Source organism: Chiloscyllium punctatum, chromosome 33, assembly GCF_047496795.1.
Source record: "Chiloscyllium punctatum isolate Juve2018m chromosome 33, sChiPun1.3, whole genome shotgun sequence".
In the NCBI taxonomy this organism is placed as follows: Eukaryota; Metazoa; Chordata; class Chondrichthyes; order Orectolobiformes; family Hemiscylliidae; genus Chiloscyllium; species Chiloscyllium punctatum.
Window position 1 is genome coordinate 16,612,572 of NC_092771.1, and position 17,526 is coordinate 16,630,097.

At 46.5% G+C, this 17,526-nt stretch overlaps 1 protein-coding gene across 1 annotated transcript in view; it reads left to right on the forward strand.

Moving 5' to 3' along the window:
• Positions 1-3,000: 3,000 nt before the first annotated feature.
• The window catches only part of rec114 (REC114 meiotic recombination protein), a 44,861-nt gene continuing 30,335 nt past the window's right edge, over positions 3,001-17,526 (forward strand). The window contains exons 1-2 of the mRNA XM_072553061.1: positions 3,001-3,200; positions 10,914-11,006. Of these exons, the coding sequence (XP_072409162.1) occupies positions 3,015-3,200; positions 10,914-11,006 (279 nt within the window). The 5' untranslated portion in view covers positions 3,001-3,014. The remainder of the gene's footprint in view (positions 3,201-10,913; positions 11,007-17,526) is intronic.

Here is a 17,526-nt window from a genome sequence, read left to right on the forward strand (position 1 = left end):
TAATGAGTTCTTTAAGAAGGTGACCAAACAGGTGGATGAGGGTAAGGTGGTTGACATGGTATATATGGATTTCAGCAAGGCGTTTGATAAGGTTCCCCATGGTAGGCTACTGCACAAAATACAGAGGCATGGGATTGAGGGCAATTTAGCGGTTTGGATCAGAAATTGGCTAGCTGAAAGAAAACAGAGGGTGGTAGTTGATGGGAAATGTTTATCCTGGAGTTCAGTTACTAGTGGTGTAATGCAAAGATCTGTTTCAGGTCCACTGCTGTTTGTCATTTTTATAAACGACCTGGGTGAGGGCATAGAAGGATGGCTTAGTAAATTTATGGACAACACTAAGGTCAGTAGTGGATAGTGCCAAAGGATGCTGTAGGTTACAGAGCGACACAGATAAGCTGCAGAGCTGGGCTGAAAGGTAGAAAATGGAGTTTAATGCAGAAAAGTGTGAGGTGATTCACTTTGGAAGGAGTAACAGGAATGCAGAGTACTGGGTGAATGGTAAGATTTTTGATTGTGTAGATGAGTAGAGAGATCTTGGTGCCCTTGTACATAGATCCCTTAAAGTTGCCACCCAGGTTGATAGGGCTGTTAAGAAGGCATACGGTGTGTTAGCATTTATTAATAGAGGGATTGGATCTTGGAACCATGAGGTCATGTTGCAGCTGTAGAAAACTCTGGTTCAGCTGCACTGGAGTATTGTGTGCAGTTCTGGTCATCACATAATAGGAAGGATGTGGAAGCTTTGGAAAGGATTAGAGGAGATTTACAGGGATGTCGCTTGGCATGAAATGAAGGCCTTACAAGGAAGGGTTAAGGGACTTGAGGCTGTTTTCATTAGAGAGAAGAAGGCTGAAACATATAAGATAATCAGAAGGTTAGATTGGGTGGACAGTGAGAACCATTTTCCTCAGATGGTGATGTTTAGCATGAGGGGACATAACTTTATATTGAGGGGTGATAGATAAAGAACAGACGTTAGCGGACATTTCTTTACTCAGAGAGTAGCCAGGTATGGAATGCTTTGCCTGCAACAGTTGTAGACTCACCAACTTTACTGGCATTTAAATGGTCATTGGATTGGTACATGGAACAGAACGGAATAGTGTAGGTTAGATGGGCTTCAGATTGGTTTCACAGGGTGGTGCAACATCGAGGGCTGAAGGGCCTATACTGCACTGTAACGTTCTGTGTTCTAAAGGGTCTACTTCTGTGCAGTATGACTATATGACTATGACTCTCGGACTCCATGACTTGTCTATGCTTGGTGTGGAGTAGTGACCCTGAAGCAATATAATCAATTGTCATTGTCTCATGGAGAGAAATGTCTATGGTGAATTGGTCTGAGCAGCTGATGCAGGCATGATGGGCCAAACGGCTTCCTTCTGCACCTTCTGCTGTTATTCTGTGAATAATCTACCCTGCTAAAATGACAGTGCAGCTGAGTGGTTGGCCAAGTGGTATTATGATTGGATTCCTCATCCAGCAATGTTCTGGAGACTTGGGTTCAAATCCTATGTTAGCAAATAATGAAATTTGAATTCAAAACACCCTGGAATGAAGAGTTTATAGGTAATTATGATTGTCGGGGAAAACTCATCTGGTTCATTAAAGCCCTTTAGGGAAAGAAACAGCCATTCTTACCTGGCCTGGCCTACATGTGACTCCAGAACCAATATGGTGGCCTTTTAACTGCCCTTTGGACAATAAATGATGGCCTGGCCAGTAATTCCCTCATCCTATGAATCAATTAAAAAAAAAACTTTTGTTTGTGATATCCTGGTTAGCCTAAAACTTAATTCCGGATTACTCTTTCTCTGGAGATCTGAGAAAGTGACCTTCAGCAACAGTTTACTTGCAATTAAGAACATAAGAAATAGGATCAGAAGTAGACTATATAGTTGCCAGTTCCTCGAGCCTGATTCCCCTTTCACTACGATCATGTCTTGTCTTTGCTGAGTTACCGTTTTAAGAGCGGAAGATCTTAATGAGCAAAGGACCAGGAGGACCAGGATTAGTCTGAAATGCCTCTTTGCTGTTGATACTGTGATTTCCGACTTTCAGTAAACCAATAGAAATCAAGCTGCAATCTAATTGGTCAGGGTCCATTGATTCTTCAGAACTCCAAGCACAGCCCTCTTCACGAAGAATATGCACATTACTAAGAATAAGGGCATAATGGTGGATCAGTGGTTAACACTGTTGCCTTACAGTGCTGGGGACCTGGCTTCAATTCCACCCTCGGGTGACTGTGTGGAGTTTGAACATTCTTCCTGTGTCTGTGTGGGTATCTTCTGGGTGCTCCAATTTCCTTCCATAGTCCAAAGGTTAGCTGGATTGGCCATGCTAAGTTGCCCTCAGTCGAAGAGTGTGATGCTGGAAAAGCACAGTCAGTCAGGCAGTATCCGAGGAGCAGGAGAATTGATGTTTTGGCCATAAGCCCTTCATCAGACCTCATTTCTGATGAAGGGTTTACGCCTGAAACATCCACTCTACTGCTCCTCGGATGCTGCCTGACCGGCTGTGCTTTTCCAGCATCACACTCTTGACTCTGATCTCCAGCATCCGCAGTCTTCACTTTCTCCTAAGTTGCCCTTCGTGTCCAGGAATATGTAAGCTGGGTGAATTAGCCATGGGGAATGGAAGGTTACAGGGATAAAGTAGGGAGATGGGAATAATCTTCATAGGGTCAGTGTGGACTCAATGGGACGAATGGCCTGATTCCACACTGTAGGAATGGCCCAGGAAGATCACACAATGGAATCCTTCAGCAGTAAAAGGCAGCACGTTCATTGGGTAGCCCGTTTCCCGCCTCTAAATCTGATTGGTCTAAAGGGCACCGTCGCAGTTGGACACTGTGATTCCCGCCTTTCAGTAAACCAATAGAAATCGAGCTGCAACCTAATTGGTCAGGGTCCGTTGATTCTTCAGTGTGATTGGCGGGTCACCTGCCACTGTTGATTGGTTGATTTACATCGTTAGCACTTCCCCACCCCGACCAATCTTCATCAGTGATGGCGGCCGCTCGGCCCGCGGGGCAGCTGCTGGAATCCGAGTCTGGTCTCGGAGGCGGCCCCGGGCTTGAGCGGGAGCAGCCTCCGGCCCACAGCCAGCCTCAGGCGGACCTGCCTCACATCCAGTGGCCGCTGAAGCGGTATGGGCGGTTCGTGCCGCCCGGGGGAGGCCAGAAAACCTGGGAGGTGAGGGTGGAGAGTGAGGGGGGGGTGGAGAGTGAGGGGGTGGGGGGGGGTGGAGAGTGAGGGGGTGGGGGGGGGTGGAGAGTGAGGGGGGGTGGAGAGTGAGGGGGTAGGGGGGGTGGAGAGTGAGGGGGTAGGGGGGGGGGTGGAGAGTGAGGGGGGGTGGAGAGTGAGGGGGTAGGGGGTGGAGAGTGAGAGTGAGGGGGTGGAGAGTGAGAGTGAGGGGGTGGAGAGTGAGAGTGAGGGGGGGTGGAGAGTGAGAGTGAGGGGGTGGAGAGTGAGGGGGTGGAGAGTGAGGGGGTGGAGAGTGAGGGGGTGGAGAGTGAGGGGGTGGAGAGTGAGGGGGGAGGGGGTGGAGAGTGAGGGGGTAGGGGGTGGAGAGTGAGAGTGAGGGGGTGGAGAGTGAGGGGGTGGAGAGTGAGGGGGTGGAGAGTGAGGGGGGTGGAGAGTGAGGGTGTAGGGGGGGTGGAGAGTGAGGGGGTAGGGGGGGTGGAGAGTGAGGGGGTAGGGGGGTTGGAGAGTGAGAGTGAGGGGGGTGGAGAGTGAGAGTGAGGGGGGTGGAGAGTGAGAGTGAGGGGGGTGGAGAGTGAGAGTGAGGGGGGTGGAGAGTGAGAGTGAGGGGGGTGGAGAGTGAGAGTGAGGGGGGTGGAGAGTGAGAGTGAGGGGGGTGGAGAGTGAGGGGGGTGGAGAGTGAGGGGGGTGGAGAGTGAGAGTGAGGGGGTGGAGAGTGAGAGTGAGGGGGTGGAGAGTGAGGGGGTAGGGGGGGTGGAGAGTGAGGGGGCAGGGGGGGTGGAGAGTGAGGGGGCAGGGGGGGTGGAGAGTGAGGGGGCAGGGGGGGTGGAGAGTGAGGGGGCAGGGGGGGTGGAGAGTGAGGGGGTAGGGGGGGTGGAGAGTGAGGGGGTAGGGGGGGTGGAGAGTGAGGGGGTAGGGGGGGTGGAGAGTGAGAGTGAGGGGGGTGGAGAGTGAGAGTGAGGGAGGGGGGGTGGAGAGTGAGGGGGGTGGAGAGTGAGGGGGGGTGGAGAGTGAGGGGGGGTGGAGAGTGAGAGTGAGGGGGGTGGAGAGTGAGGGGGGGTGGAGAGTGAGGGGGGGTGGAGAGTGAGGGGGGGTGGAGAGTGAGAGTGAGGGGGGTGGAGAGTGAGAGTGAGGGGGGGTGGAGAGTGAGAGTGAGGGGGGGTGGAGAGTGAGAGTGAGGGGGGTGGAGAGTGAGAGTGAGGGGGGGTGGAGAGTGAGGGGGGGTGGAGAGTGAGGGGGGGTGGAGAGTGAGGGGGGGTGGAGAGTGAGGGGGGGTGGAGAGTGAGGGGGGGTGGAGAGTGAGGGGGGGTGGAGAGTGAGGGGGGTGGAGAGTGAGGGTGAGGGGGTGGAGAGTGAGGGGGTAGGGGGGGTGGAGAGTGAGGGGGGTGGAGAGTGAGAGTGAGGGGGTGGAGAGTGAGGGGGTGGGGGGTGGAGAGTGAGGGGGTGGAGAGTGAGGGGGTGGGGGGTGGAGAGTGAGGGGGGGTGGAGAGTGAGGGGGTAGGGGGTGGAGAGTGAGGGGGTAGGGGGTGGAGAGTGAGGGGGTGGAGAGTGAGGGGGTGGAGAGTGAGGGGGTGGAGAGTGAGGGGGTGGAGAGTGAGGGGGTGGAGAGTGAGGGGGGAGGGGGTGGAGAGTGAGGGGGTAGGGGGTGGAGAGTGAGGGGGTAGGGGGTGGAGAGTGAGGGGGTAGGGGGTGGAGAGTGAGGGGGTGGAGAGTGAGGGGGTAGGGGGTGGAGAGTGAGGGGGTAGGGGGTGGAGAGTGAGGGGGTGGAGAGTGAGGGGGTAGGGGGTGGAGAGTGAGGGGGTAGGGGGTGGAGAGTGAGGGGGTGGAGAGTGAGGGGGTAGGGGGTGGAGAGTGAGGGGGTAGGGGGTGGAGAGTGAGGGGGTAGGGGGTGGAGAGTGAGGGGGTAGGGGGTGGAGAGTGAGGGGGTGGGAGTGAGGGGGTAGGGGGTGGAGAGTGAGGGGGTGGAGAGTGAGGGGGTAGGGGGTGGAGAGTGAGGGGGTGAGGGGGTGGAGGGTGAGGGGGTGGAGAGTGAGGGGGTGGAGAGTGGGGGGGGGTGGAGAGTGAGAGTGAGGGGGTGGAGAGTGGGGGGGGTGGAGAGTGAGAGTGAGGGGGTGTGGGGTGGAGGGTAGGGGGTGGAGAGTGAGAGTGAGGGGGTGGGGGGTAGGGGGTGGAGAGTGAGGGGGTGGGGGGTAGGGGGTGGAGAGTGAGGGGGTGGGGGGTAGGGGGTGGAGAGTGAGGGGGTGGGGGGTAGGGGGTGGAGAGTGAGGGGGTGGGGGGTAGGGGGTGGAGAGTGAGGGGGTAGGGGGTGGAAGGTGAGGAGGGTGAGGGGGAGGGGTTGGGAGTGATTAGGGTGTGGTAGAGGAGAATGGACCTTTGGGGAGGGGCTAGGGTAATGTGGGGTGGTGCGCACCCTGAGCGATTTGGCTATGGGGAGAGGGGTTGGTGCGCACCCTGGGCAAGGTGGGGGTTGGGTTCGGAGTTGTGTACTCTGAGCTGGGGCATAAGTGTTGGATGTGTATCATTTGGGAAATATGGAAGGGATTGTTTGGAAAATGTAGAATGAATTGGAGATGCATGTCAGCTAACTTATGTACGGAAACAAAAACAAAAATTTCTGGAAAAGCTCAGTGTGGCAGTATCTGTGGAGAGAAATCAGAGTAAACGTTTAGGATCCTATCCCAGCTACTGTCAGTTTTGAAGAAGAGTCACTGGACCTGAAATGTTAACTCTGAATTCTCTCCACCAATACTGCCAGGCCTGCAGTAGGTTTCGAGCAATTTCTATTTTTGTTTCTGATTTCTAGCATCTCCAGTTCTTTCTGTTTTTTTATTTTAGGAAAGAGTGCTGATATAAACAGGTTGTACTATTTGAGGGGAAGGAAGTGATAAGTGAGGATGTGATCTGAGGCAACAAGTTGTACTTGACTGGTCACTCAGTTTTTGGTGTGTTGTTTCTATATGGAAAAGTGTGCTCATCTGTTCATTCTTAATTCCCCATTTTATTTTTCAGCCCTCAATAATATCCCTTGTTATCCAGTTCTTGATCACAAAGTGCGCTATTTGGATTGGGTGTTTGAATTTCAATGTGAATTTGAACAAAAGCACTGCATTAAACAAAGAAGGAGTGACAGTAATGAACAAACAAAACCTTACGTTGAATTTCCAACGACAGATGTGTCAATCAAAATAGATTTCACAGCTCTTCTTCCAATGAAGTGATGATTTCTACTGATTCCTGTTTAATCTTCTGTCGTGGATACAGTATTTTCTGCGTCAATGATGTCAGTTAAGAAACTGAGACCATGGTATCCCAGGCAAATTGTCAAATTGGAATCCAAATTGGCTTAGTAGCAGGAAACATAGACTTATGGTTGAAAGGTGTTATTTTTAATTGGAAGTCTGTGTCCAGTGGCTTGCCACAGGGTTCTGTATTTCGGTCCTTGCTGCTTATAGTCTATATGAATGATCTAGACGTAAATGTAGGAGGTGTGATTAGTAAGTTCACTGATAATATGAAAATCGGTGTGGTAAATAACTAGGAGGAAAGCTGATTTAGACGGACTGAACAGTGGCAAATTTAACTCTGTGAAGTGTGAGGACTATCAGACCAAGGGAGTACACAATGAATAGTAGGAACTTTGGAAGTACAGAGGATCAGAAGGATCTTGTTAAGTATGTCCCTAGATCTTTGAAGGCAGCAGGACAAGTAGATAGTGGTAAAGAATGCATATGGGATACTTGTTTTTATTAAGACAACGAAATGAGGACATGCCACAACCCAAAGGACTAGCCACACTACCCTACATCAAGAACATTTCTGAACTGACAGCCAGACTACTATGACCACTAGGACTCATAACAGCACACAAACCAACAGCCACTCAGACAACAACTCACCAGGACAAAGGACCCGATACCCAGCATGAGCAAAACCAACATAGTGTACAAAATCCCATGCAAGTACTGCACAAAACACTCCATAGGGCAAACAGGAAGACAGCTAACGATCCATATCCATGAACACCAACTAGCCACGAAACGACAGACCAGCTAGTCTTAGTAGCCACACGTGCGGAGGACAAGCAACGTGAGTTTGACTGGGACAACACTACTCTTATAGGACAAGCCAAACAGAACAGCCAGGGAATTCCTGGAGGCATGGCACTCAACCACAGATTCTATCAACAAACACATCGACCTGGACCCAATATACCGACCACTGCAGCGGACAGCTGGAACTGACAACCGGAAGCAGCAGAGACAAACCACTATAAATGCCGTAGGAAACATCGCAGAAGAGCTTCACAGGAGGCTCCCAAGCACTTGAGGATGTCACCTAGACAGGGGACGAAACGTCTGCAACACAAATTCCCAGCTCGGCGAACAGAACCACAACAACGAGCACCCGAGCTACAAATTTTCTCACAAACTTTGTTTTTATTAATCAAGAGATTGAATACAACAGCAAGAAGGTTATGATGCAGCTGGATATAACATTAGTTAGGTTACAGCGAGATACAATTCTTGTTGCTATGTGAAAGAAGAATGGGATAGCACTAGAGAATGCGTGAGGAGATTCACCAGGATATTGCCTGGGCTGGAGCAGTTCCATTATGAAGTGAGACTAGATAGGCTAGGGTTGCTTCCTTTATAGGAGAGAAGGCTGAGGGGAGAACCTGATAGAGATATACAAACTCATAAGGGGCGAAGATAGGGCAAAACATTTCGCCTTGGTAGAGGGGTCAGTAATTAGGGCTATAAGGGACCCAGAAGGTTTCATCGGGAACTTGAGGAAGTTTTCTTTTCACCCAAAGGTAGTGGTCTCTGGAAACTACCCATGGCACAACAGGCAGGAACATGAACATAAAACATTACAGTGCAATAAGCCTATCTATGCTACAGTATTCCATTGTCTTTCATGTGTTTATCCAATGACTATTTAATGCCCTTAAAGTTGGCAAGTCTACTGTTGCAGGCAGTGTGTTCCATGCCCCTACTACTTTCTGAGTAAAGAAACTAACTCTGACATGTGTCCCATATCTATCACCCCTCAATTTAAAGCTGTCTCCTCGTGCTAGCCATCACCATCAGAGGAAAACCGCTCCCAAGAAATTTTAAGATGTATTTAAATGAGTGCATTGAAAGCCACAACATGCAAGGGTATGGGCTAAGTACTGGGAAATGGGATTAGAATAGATGGATGCTTGATGACTGGTATAGATATGATGGGCTGAGGACCTTTATCCATACTATAAAGACTCTGTGACAAAACGGCGAAAAGGTAATCTTTTTGCAGAACATATTTGTAAGTTTGCAAGTGCAACACCAAACATTCAGTTGGTAATTTTGCAGTAGCTCATGACGGGGCCTATTTTAAAAAAAAAATACAGAATAGTCTTAAGATGGCATGTTCTCTTATGGTTGCCCATAGTGTGCAGGCCAGATGGATTAGTGAGGTTCTGGTCTTTGGACGATCAGTGTAGATTTGATGAGCCAAGTGGCCTCCGTCTATACTGTATGGATTCTATGATTCAGTGTGTAGAGGAATGTTGGACTTAGAATATAATTGCAAGGTAAAGAGCGTTCATTTAAAACTATGATGTGAAAACTTTTCTCCCGCAGAATTGTGGGTGCTAGATCACTCAACGCCTTTTCTGAAATTTGAAGTGGTTGATGGCTAAACTGTGCTGATGTGAAAGACAAATGCAGCCTAGGACAGATAACCATGACCTTTTTGAATGGAAGGGCAGGCTTGAAAGGTTGAATGGTCTACTCCTTTTATTTCTGATGAATTTTTTTCATTGTCAGCTCCAATCCCACTCTGACCTCTGTCTCCCGCCCTGATCCGGTAAACTTGACAATCAGCACTTTCTCTTTTGATTCAGCACTTTATATTCCTGAGAACTCAAATGTGGAGTTCAATGATTTCAGAAGGAAAGGTTCCTTTTTTTTGTCTCTTTCTCTTTTAGAAAGAATTTGATGGTGATTCTTTTCCAGATTTTACCTCCTAAACCCTGGGCTTGACGGTTATTGCTGAGAGGATGTTTCCCCACGTGAGAGAGTCTAGGACGCAAGGGCACAGTCTCAGAGTTAAGAGGCTCCAATTTAACACTGAGACGAGGAAGAACTTTTTCTGGGGGTTGAGCAACTTTGGAACTTTTTGCCACAGAGAGCTGAGGATGCAGTCCTTCAGCCTATTTAAGGCTGAAGTAGATAGATAGATTCTTGATCAGTCGGGGAATCAAGGGTGATAGGGGAAGGCTAGGGAAGTAGAGATGAGGAGTGTTGAATTAGCCAGAATCCTTTTGAATGGCCTACATCATTTTCCTCTTTCTTATCATCTAACTTGTGTTTCTTTACATGTCCACTTGCCATCTGCTTTTGCCCTCCACTCATCATCTTGAGTTGTTTACTCTATTCAGCTTCCACTCTATTACATCTTCCCCTGATACTTTCTCTGCTTCTGTTCTTGAAGCTGATTACATAGATTAGATTCTCTACAGTAGGGAAACAGGCCCTTCGGCCCAACAAGTCCACACCGACCCTCCGAAGAGTAACCCACCCAGACCCATTCCCCTAGCCTATATTTACCCTGACTAATGCACCTATCACTCTGGGCAATTTAGCATGGTCAAGACACCTGACTTTGCACATCTTTGGATTGTGGGAGGAAATTGGAGCACCCGGAGGAAACCCATACAGACACGGGGAGAATGTGCAAACTCCACACAGTTGCCCAAGGCAGGAATCGAACCCAGGCTGCTGGTGCTGTGAGACATCAGTGCTAACCACTGAGCCACCGTGGTTGTGCATCTAACTTTTTCTGGCTCCCTCTTGAAACTTTAACTCTCGACAAAGCTCTGCAGTATTCTGTTTCTGTTTGCTTTAAACTTCAAAGGTAATCCCCTCAAAAGCTTTTCTGAAGATGTTTTTTATTCAGTCTGGTAGTCAAAGTCACCCTTTGAAACAGTGTTTTTGTTTGTGTCTTGAGTATTCTCTGACGCTAGAAATCTATAGAATGGTGATCTATATAAATTAATTTCATCATGTTACCAGGGTGTGAGCTCTCTCTTGTTAAACTGTTAAGTTTAGTATCTTCTATCTCCAGCGATGCCCTCACCCTGCCAGCTCTAGATCGTCACCTGTTTCACATTGGCACCTTGAACAAACAAAGCCAATATACACTTTAAGCCACTGATGTAGGGTTTCTTCTGTGGATAGTATGTCCATTTTACCTAAACTGCTTGCCTTCCACCAGGTTAAAGTGCGCAGAAGGTAACCACCCCAGCTTACGTAAGCAATCACAAAAAAAAATTCTTATGATGTTAATCAGGCCAGATGGTATGTGCGGAGTGTGAGATTATGAGTGGCATCTGAAGGAACTGTGAAATAGCAGACACTGGGGTGCGAGATTATGTCTGCTTTATATGGCTGGTATAAGATGGAATGTTTTGGAGTGGGATGTGATGGCTGGATTGTGAAGGGGTGTGAGATCGCAGGAAGCAGATCGGTGCTTATAGTATTTGTGGAGTCTGTAAGTGCTTGTTGGTTTACAAATTTCCAATCTGGCTCATGGTTTCAAAAGTGCGACATATCAGGCACATTCATGAATCTCCTGAAAGGATGTGTATTGCTAAATGCTGCGAAAATAACTTTGATAATGTTAACTGTTAATGCCACAAACCAGTTTTGTTTTTCCTTGTAGGTTTTTGAGTCTGATCCAGAAAAGGGCCTTCTTTTGCTGACGATTGTGCAGTCAGGTCATTTCCTAATCTCTCGAGGTGGGACAACCCTACTAGTAAGTGGCTGAATGGTTTTGAGGTGTTTTTCCACTCCTTGATGTATTCTACAAAGTGCAGAAGCCTTGTTGTCAAAATCCCACCTAATGCCTTTGGCTTGAGAAATGATAATGAAGTGAGTTGCAGATCCCAGAGATAATTTTTGTTGTTGGGGATGTGAAATAACTCCTTAAGACCATAAAAGTGCATCCAGCTGTCTGTCTCATGCTGGAGAGAATTCACAAGGACAAAGTTGTTTTGATTGCTTTAGTGTGACACTTTCCCCTCCCTGTGCTGTCTGAGAGTAGTAACTCATGAATACAGCCATTTTGAAACCAGAGCACCCAGAGGAAACAGAGGAAAGTGCAAACTCCACACATACAGTCGCCTGAGGCTGGGATTGAACCGAGATCCCTGATGTTGTGAAGCGACAGTCATAACCACTGAGCTGCTGTGCCACCCATAAAATCATGTCCTAACTTGTGTACAGTCCAGCTGAGACATGCCAGATACTCCCCTGTAACTCAGGAAGTTGACAGCTGTGTTGAGCTGGCATGAAGGGAAGGTTTGAGACCTGGGACAGATCAGCCTTGACCTTGTCACCTGACAGGGCAGGCCTGAAGGGCCAAATGGCCTACTGCTCTTCCTATTTCTTATCTTCTTGTGTTATGTAGTTTGTTTCTGACCTAGGAAGTGACAGGAAAGGATCTGCTTTGAGGTGTTTTAGTACATGGGGCCTTGGAAGAAAAAGAATATTTCCACAAGCCAGTGATTGGCTTGATGAGATTGTACAAATGGTTCCCTGTGGCTTCATTGCAGAAAATGCTGCCAGAAATTCACACGAAAGAGAAAATAAATCATTATATTGAGAAGAAATAAAAAATAACTATACCACATTTTGAAAATAAACATTTGTGTATTGCAAAACAAAAACCAAGAACACTGGATTTATTGAGTTTAACAAACGAAAAAAAATGAAAATTTTGCAGACAAAATAGTTTGGTTTTCCATTTTAAATATATGTAAGCATGAGCAGATAAAAGCATGCTGCCTTACAAACATAACATTATTGTATTTCTAGATGTAACTAATGGTTAGTTTGATTGTAGAAGAACTCTCTCTAGTCAGTCACCTAAGTTACTTGAATGGCTGATTTGCCACACTGTGACAGACAGCTGGATCCTGCCTTCTCAACCTTGCTCCTTGCCTGATGTGACCCCCAGGTTAAACTCATCACGTGTCGTCTCTCCAAAATGAAAGAACAACCCTCCTGGGATGGTGATGACTTTTACTTTAAAAATTAGAGAATTTCTAGCCAGCAGCTCCTCGTGAATGTAGTAGTTAGTATATCCACCTGCTGCGTGGGAGACCAAGGCTCAGTTCCTCAATGGGGAGTACCTGGCCTATCTGAGCTGGTCTGTGCACAGGTTAGGCATGCTTTTATGGGCATCTGGGTGGTTAGCATTGCTGTCTCATGGTGAGAAACTGGTTCAAGTCTAGCCTCTGGCAACTGTGTGGCATTTGCATAATTTCCCTGTATCAGTGTGGGTTTCCTCCCATAGCCCAAAACTGTGCAGGTTAGCTGGATTGGCCATGCTCAATTGCCCCATCGTGTCCAGAGATGTGAAGGATAAATGGGTTATCCATGGGGGTTGGATCTAGGTGGGATGTTTTCTCAGAGGGTCGCTGAAGACTTGATGGATTGAATGTCCTCTTTCTGCACTGTAGGGATACTAACCCTCCATAGGATCACTCTGGGAACAGAAGCTCAGAGGAACTGAATGCTATTTTCCAGAGGAACCTGAATAACATGTTCCTGGTGTGCCATGTAAAGAGTGCACATGAGATCTCCCAGAACGAGATTGGTAATTTGAATTGCAGCTATGCAGAACTTTGCTTACATGGCAAGATTGCTGGCTGATTAGATCTCCATCCATGCTGCTTAAGAGAAGGCTCTGTGCATGTTTGTATCAGTGCACAGCGTTAGAGATTTCATTGTGAAGAGACTGAACAGGAGTTGTATCTAAACAAAGTTGGAGTCAGGTATGTTTGCAGAACATACATTAAATACTTTTCACAAACTGGTTTTAAATGTACTGAATTCATACTTAATGCAGTGACATGCTGAAGTGATGTGTACCTTCTCCAGGTTGGAGAAAGTGAGGGATGCAGACGCTGGAGGTCTTCATCAGCTGCGGGTTATGCCCGAAACGTTGACTTTCCTGCTCCTCGAATGATGAAATGTATGGAAATTAAGATGAAGCAGAAAAAAAATTGAATATAGGAGGTTCAGAGGTGAATTGATAGAACAAGAAAGAGCCAGAGAGAGAACATGGGAAGAGACTGGCAGCTAACATGAAGATGAATCCAAATATTTTGCATGGCCATGTAAATAAGGAGTGAGAGAGAATTGCTGGGGTATTAAACTAATACTTTACACCTGTCTTTACCTCAGTATGTTCAGATGAATCCGATCTGGTTCTGGTGCCTCGCCACCTTTAAGGAGAGACAGCAGAATAACACTTCCTCCTTGTCAATTTGAAAACCTTCAAGTGCCTGAACTGTCTCCTCCTTCATGACTTGAGAGCACCTTCTTCCGTGGTAAAGACAGGTGTAAAGTATTAGCTTAGTACCTCAGCAATTCTCTCTCACTCCTCATGTTGCTGCCTTATTTACATGGCCATGCAAAATATTTGGATTCATTTTCATGTTAGCTTCCAATCTCTTCCCATGTTCTCTCTCTGGCTCGCTCTTGTTCTATCAATTCCCCTCTGAACCTCCTATATTTAACCTGATTCTCAATTGAATGATCCACATTTTTTTTTTCTGCTTCATCTTAATTTCCATACATTTCATCATCCAGGTAGCTCTCAATTCATTTATCCAACCTTTCCTCTTTAGATGAATGTGTATTGCCAATATTCTATCACACTTTGGATTTGTGCCTTGGAGATGATCGAAAGATATTGAGAGAATTACAGGAGTGTTACCACTGCCCCAATCATTCTTCTCTTGCTACTATATGATTTATACGGCCACTTGAACATCAAAGAAACATGGTATTTCTCTCTTGCAGAGGGGTCATTTCCTGGCATGTGTTACTCCTCAGCCAAAGCCTGGATTTTATAAAGGTCTTGGTACATATGGATACTGAGGAGTTGCAAATGGTGCTGATCACTTCAGCAGCCATTACTACTTCTGAGGATGTGATGGTAGGAAGGTCATTGATGATGGAGCTGAAGATTGTGCCTTTAATTCTATCCGGAGGAAAATTCCAGTGGCGAAGTGGTAGCATCCACACCCCAAAGCCAGGAGGCCTGGGTTTAAGTCCTACTTTCTCCAGAGATTTGTCATATCAACCTTGAATAGATTGATTAAAAATTATTTGTCTTGAGGAGCTTGGCAATAATATCTAGCTTCTGACAACGTCTACCATCTTTCCTTGTGCAATGTGTGACTCCAACTAGTGAAGGGCTTTCCCTGAATGGTCATGAACTTCAGTTATGCTCGTCCCATTCAATCAAATATTACTTTGATGTCAAGGGCAGTCACTCTCACTTCACCCCTCGAATTCAGCGCTTTTGGACCAAGGTTGTAATGAGGTCTAGAATCAAGTGGTCCTGACAGAACCTAAACTAGGCATCAGTGAGCAGTTTATTACTGTCTAAGTGCCACTTGACAGCATGATTGACAACAGCAATCCATTACTTTGCTGGCAATCAGAAGCACTGATGGAGTGGTAATTGTAATAGGGGGGCCAGAGTGTTAACAAAAACAAAAGATGTAAGGACTCATAGGCTTTACAAACAGAGGCACAGATCATAGAAGCCACAAAGTTAAGCACTCGCTTGACCCTAGTTGGAATATGGTGTCACAGAAAGCACATGAAGATTTTGGAGAGGGTATTTACGAGATTTACCAGAATGGGTGGGAGATCACTTATTTCGAAAGACTGTTGTCCTTGGAGTAGAAATGGCTAACAGGAGATTTAATAAAAGCAAATCATGAAAGATTGAGAAGGAGTAAATAAAGAGAGGCTATTTCCAATAGCTAAAGTATTGACAAGCCAAATGCCACAGATTTAAAGGTGATTTGCAAGCAAGACTTTGAGCAAAAATGACTTGGGAATAAATTTCCTAAGGGAGTAGTGGAGAAAGATTTAATGGAGGGCTTCAAAAAGGAAACTGGATGAACATTTGAAGAAAGAAAGAAAAATGGCATGGATGTGGGGAAAGACCAGGAGGGATCTAATTAGATTACACTTTGAAAATGCCTGCATGGACGTTATGGACTGAGTGGCCTCAGCTTCCGCTGAATTATTGTTGATTCTATCATCTTTGGAGTTTGTTGTACAAGCTTATAGGATTAATCCAACATTGTAGGTAAGTAACCGATAACTCATAATATGCTTTGAAGTACACTGGCAAAGTACAAACGACTTTTTTTTTGTCAAAGCACCTCAAAACATCCATGGCACAGGGTACATCACTAACAACCAAAGTTGCCAAAAGGTTAGGATCCAGGATACGCTGTACTTTTATATGGTGGAGACCGGTTCAGTTGAAGTTCTGAGATGGGAATTGGATCGTTATCAGAGAAGGAAAAATGTGCAAGGACAAGGACAAAATATGGAGGCATAGCATTAGGTGAATTGTTTCTTCAGAGGACCAGCACAAATACTGGGCCAAATGGCCTTTTAAAGTACAGTACCACTCTGTGATTTTAAGTAGTTTTCTCCATTAATTGACAGCATTTCCTCACCATTGAATAAACCAGTTAATTGCTGAGGAGGAAAATCCTGTTACTTAAGTGAATATAATTATCTGCTCTTTGCAGCGTGATTGTTGCAATTAAAGAAACAAATAACTCAGACATTGGCATGCAGTCCTACTGCAGAGTACTCGATTGCAGTGATATTCCTCACTGGACCTTAAAACAGAAAATGTAAAACAGAAGACAAAGAACCTTGCTTACTAACCTCTTACTCAAGATGTCAGTTTCTTTTCCCTCAACAGTTTTCTTTTATATCAGTTAATTTCTTGGAGACTACTATTTTAAAATGTATTATTCAAGTTTAACCATGTGTTTTAAGTTATTCATGGTTTGTGGAGTCCTTTCTACATGTGACTTGAGTAAATTGTTCAATTTTCAAGCAATAATGATCTAGGTCTTCTGTTTGTTTCTGCTGTTTTGCCGCTCCCCTTTTTTATTGTTAATAAATGTTTGAAGTTGTTGCATTGCTTTCTTAAACAACCACAATAGAAGAAAACATCTTGACTTTCAGCGCTGTATTATGCCCTTTACTGCCAGAGAGCTGTAAGCCATGTACATTTGCATAAGTCAAGAGCCTCTTCCCTTATGACAGAGCTGTACCTTGGATAATTTCAGCTGATTAATAATTGTATGATACTGTGCAGTGAAGCGTTGGGCATTTAAAATTTGACTGTGTACATGTTTACATTATAAACGTCTTGGCAGTCCCTTTACCCCAGTTACCTTGCTATGTCCAGCATGCTATTGGCTGACGTTTTGTGACCAGACTCTGGGCCCACCACTCTGCAACCAGCATCGTAGAGTCATAGAGATGTATAGCACGGAAACAGACCCTTCAGTCCAACTCGTCCATGCTGACGAGATATCCCAACCCAATCTAGTCCCACCTGTCAGCATTTGGCCCATATCCCTCCAAACCCTTCCTATTCATATACACATCCATTTGCCTTTTAAATGCTGTGATTGTACTAACCTCCAACACTTCCTTTGGCAGCTCATTCCATTCACATGCCAACCTCTGAGTGAAAATGTTGCCCCTTAGGTCTCTTCATTCTTCATTCTTCCAAGAGCTGCAGGATTGGGGGCTGCAGGGTTCCAAAACCACATCATAAGTTTCAAATGGCTTCTTTAAAACGCTGAGCTCCAAGTGTTCTGAATCTCTAAGGGTGTTGGGCATTCTGTAACTCTCTGACTCGGACCAGTTGCGGACAGGCGAGGACTGTGTTGGGGGCGGTGGGGGACAAGCAGTAACGTCATGGAGACAAGAGGAGTTTAAATAAAATAAGAGTTTGTGATATCCATAAGGCTGACCCCTTCAAAGTTGCAGCAGCTCATCATAGATTAGCCAGCACACACAACTTGCCACCCTTTAGGCATTGCATGAGCAAAAGTGTTGGATTTCAGGTGAGCACCAAGTCAGATGCAGCTGGAGATGGTTTGAAGACAAATCGGAAAAGTGGGGCACTGGATATTAGTCCAGAACATGAAGATCCTACCCTGAACACAAGGTCTATAGGGAGCGGTCAAAATACCTGTAGATGCCTGAGAAGAAATGCCCATGGAAGCTGCTGCTGTCCAGGCAGATGTTTGGAAACATCTAGCACCTCATCACGGTGGGTCCTTTGCAGCATCTCCTCTCAGCAACCTGGCACTTCACCCAGGATGCCTTCCTCACTGAGCCTGGGCAAAACACAGATTCACAACTGAGGGGGCATCACTGGGCTGGACCGGGCCGAGTCCAAGTCCTAGACCAATCGGTTTATCCCC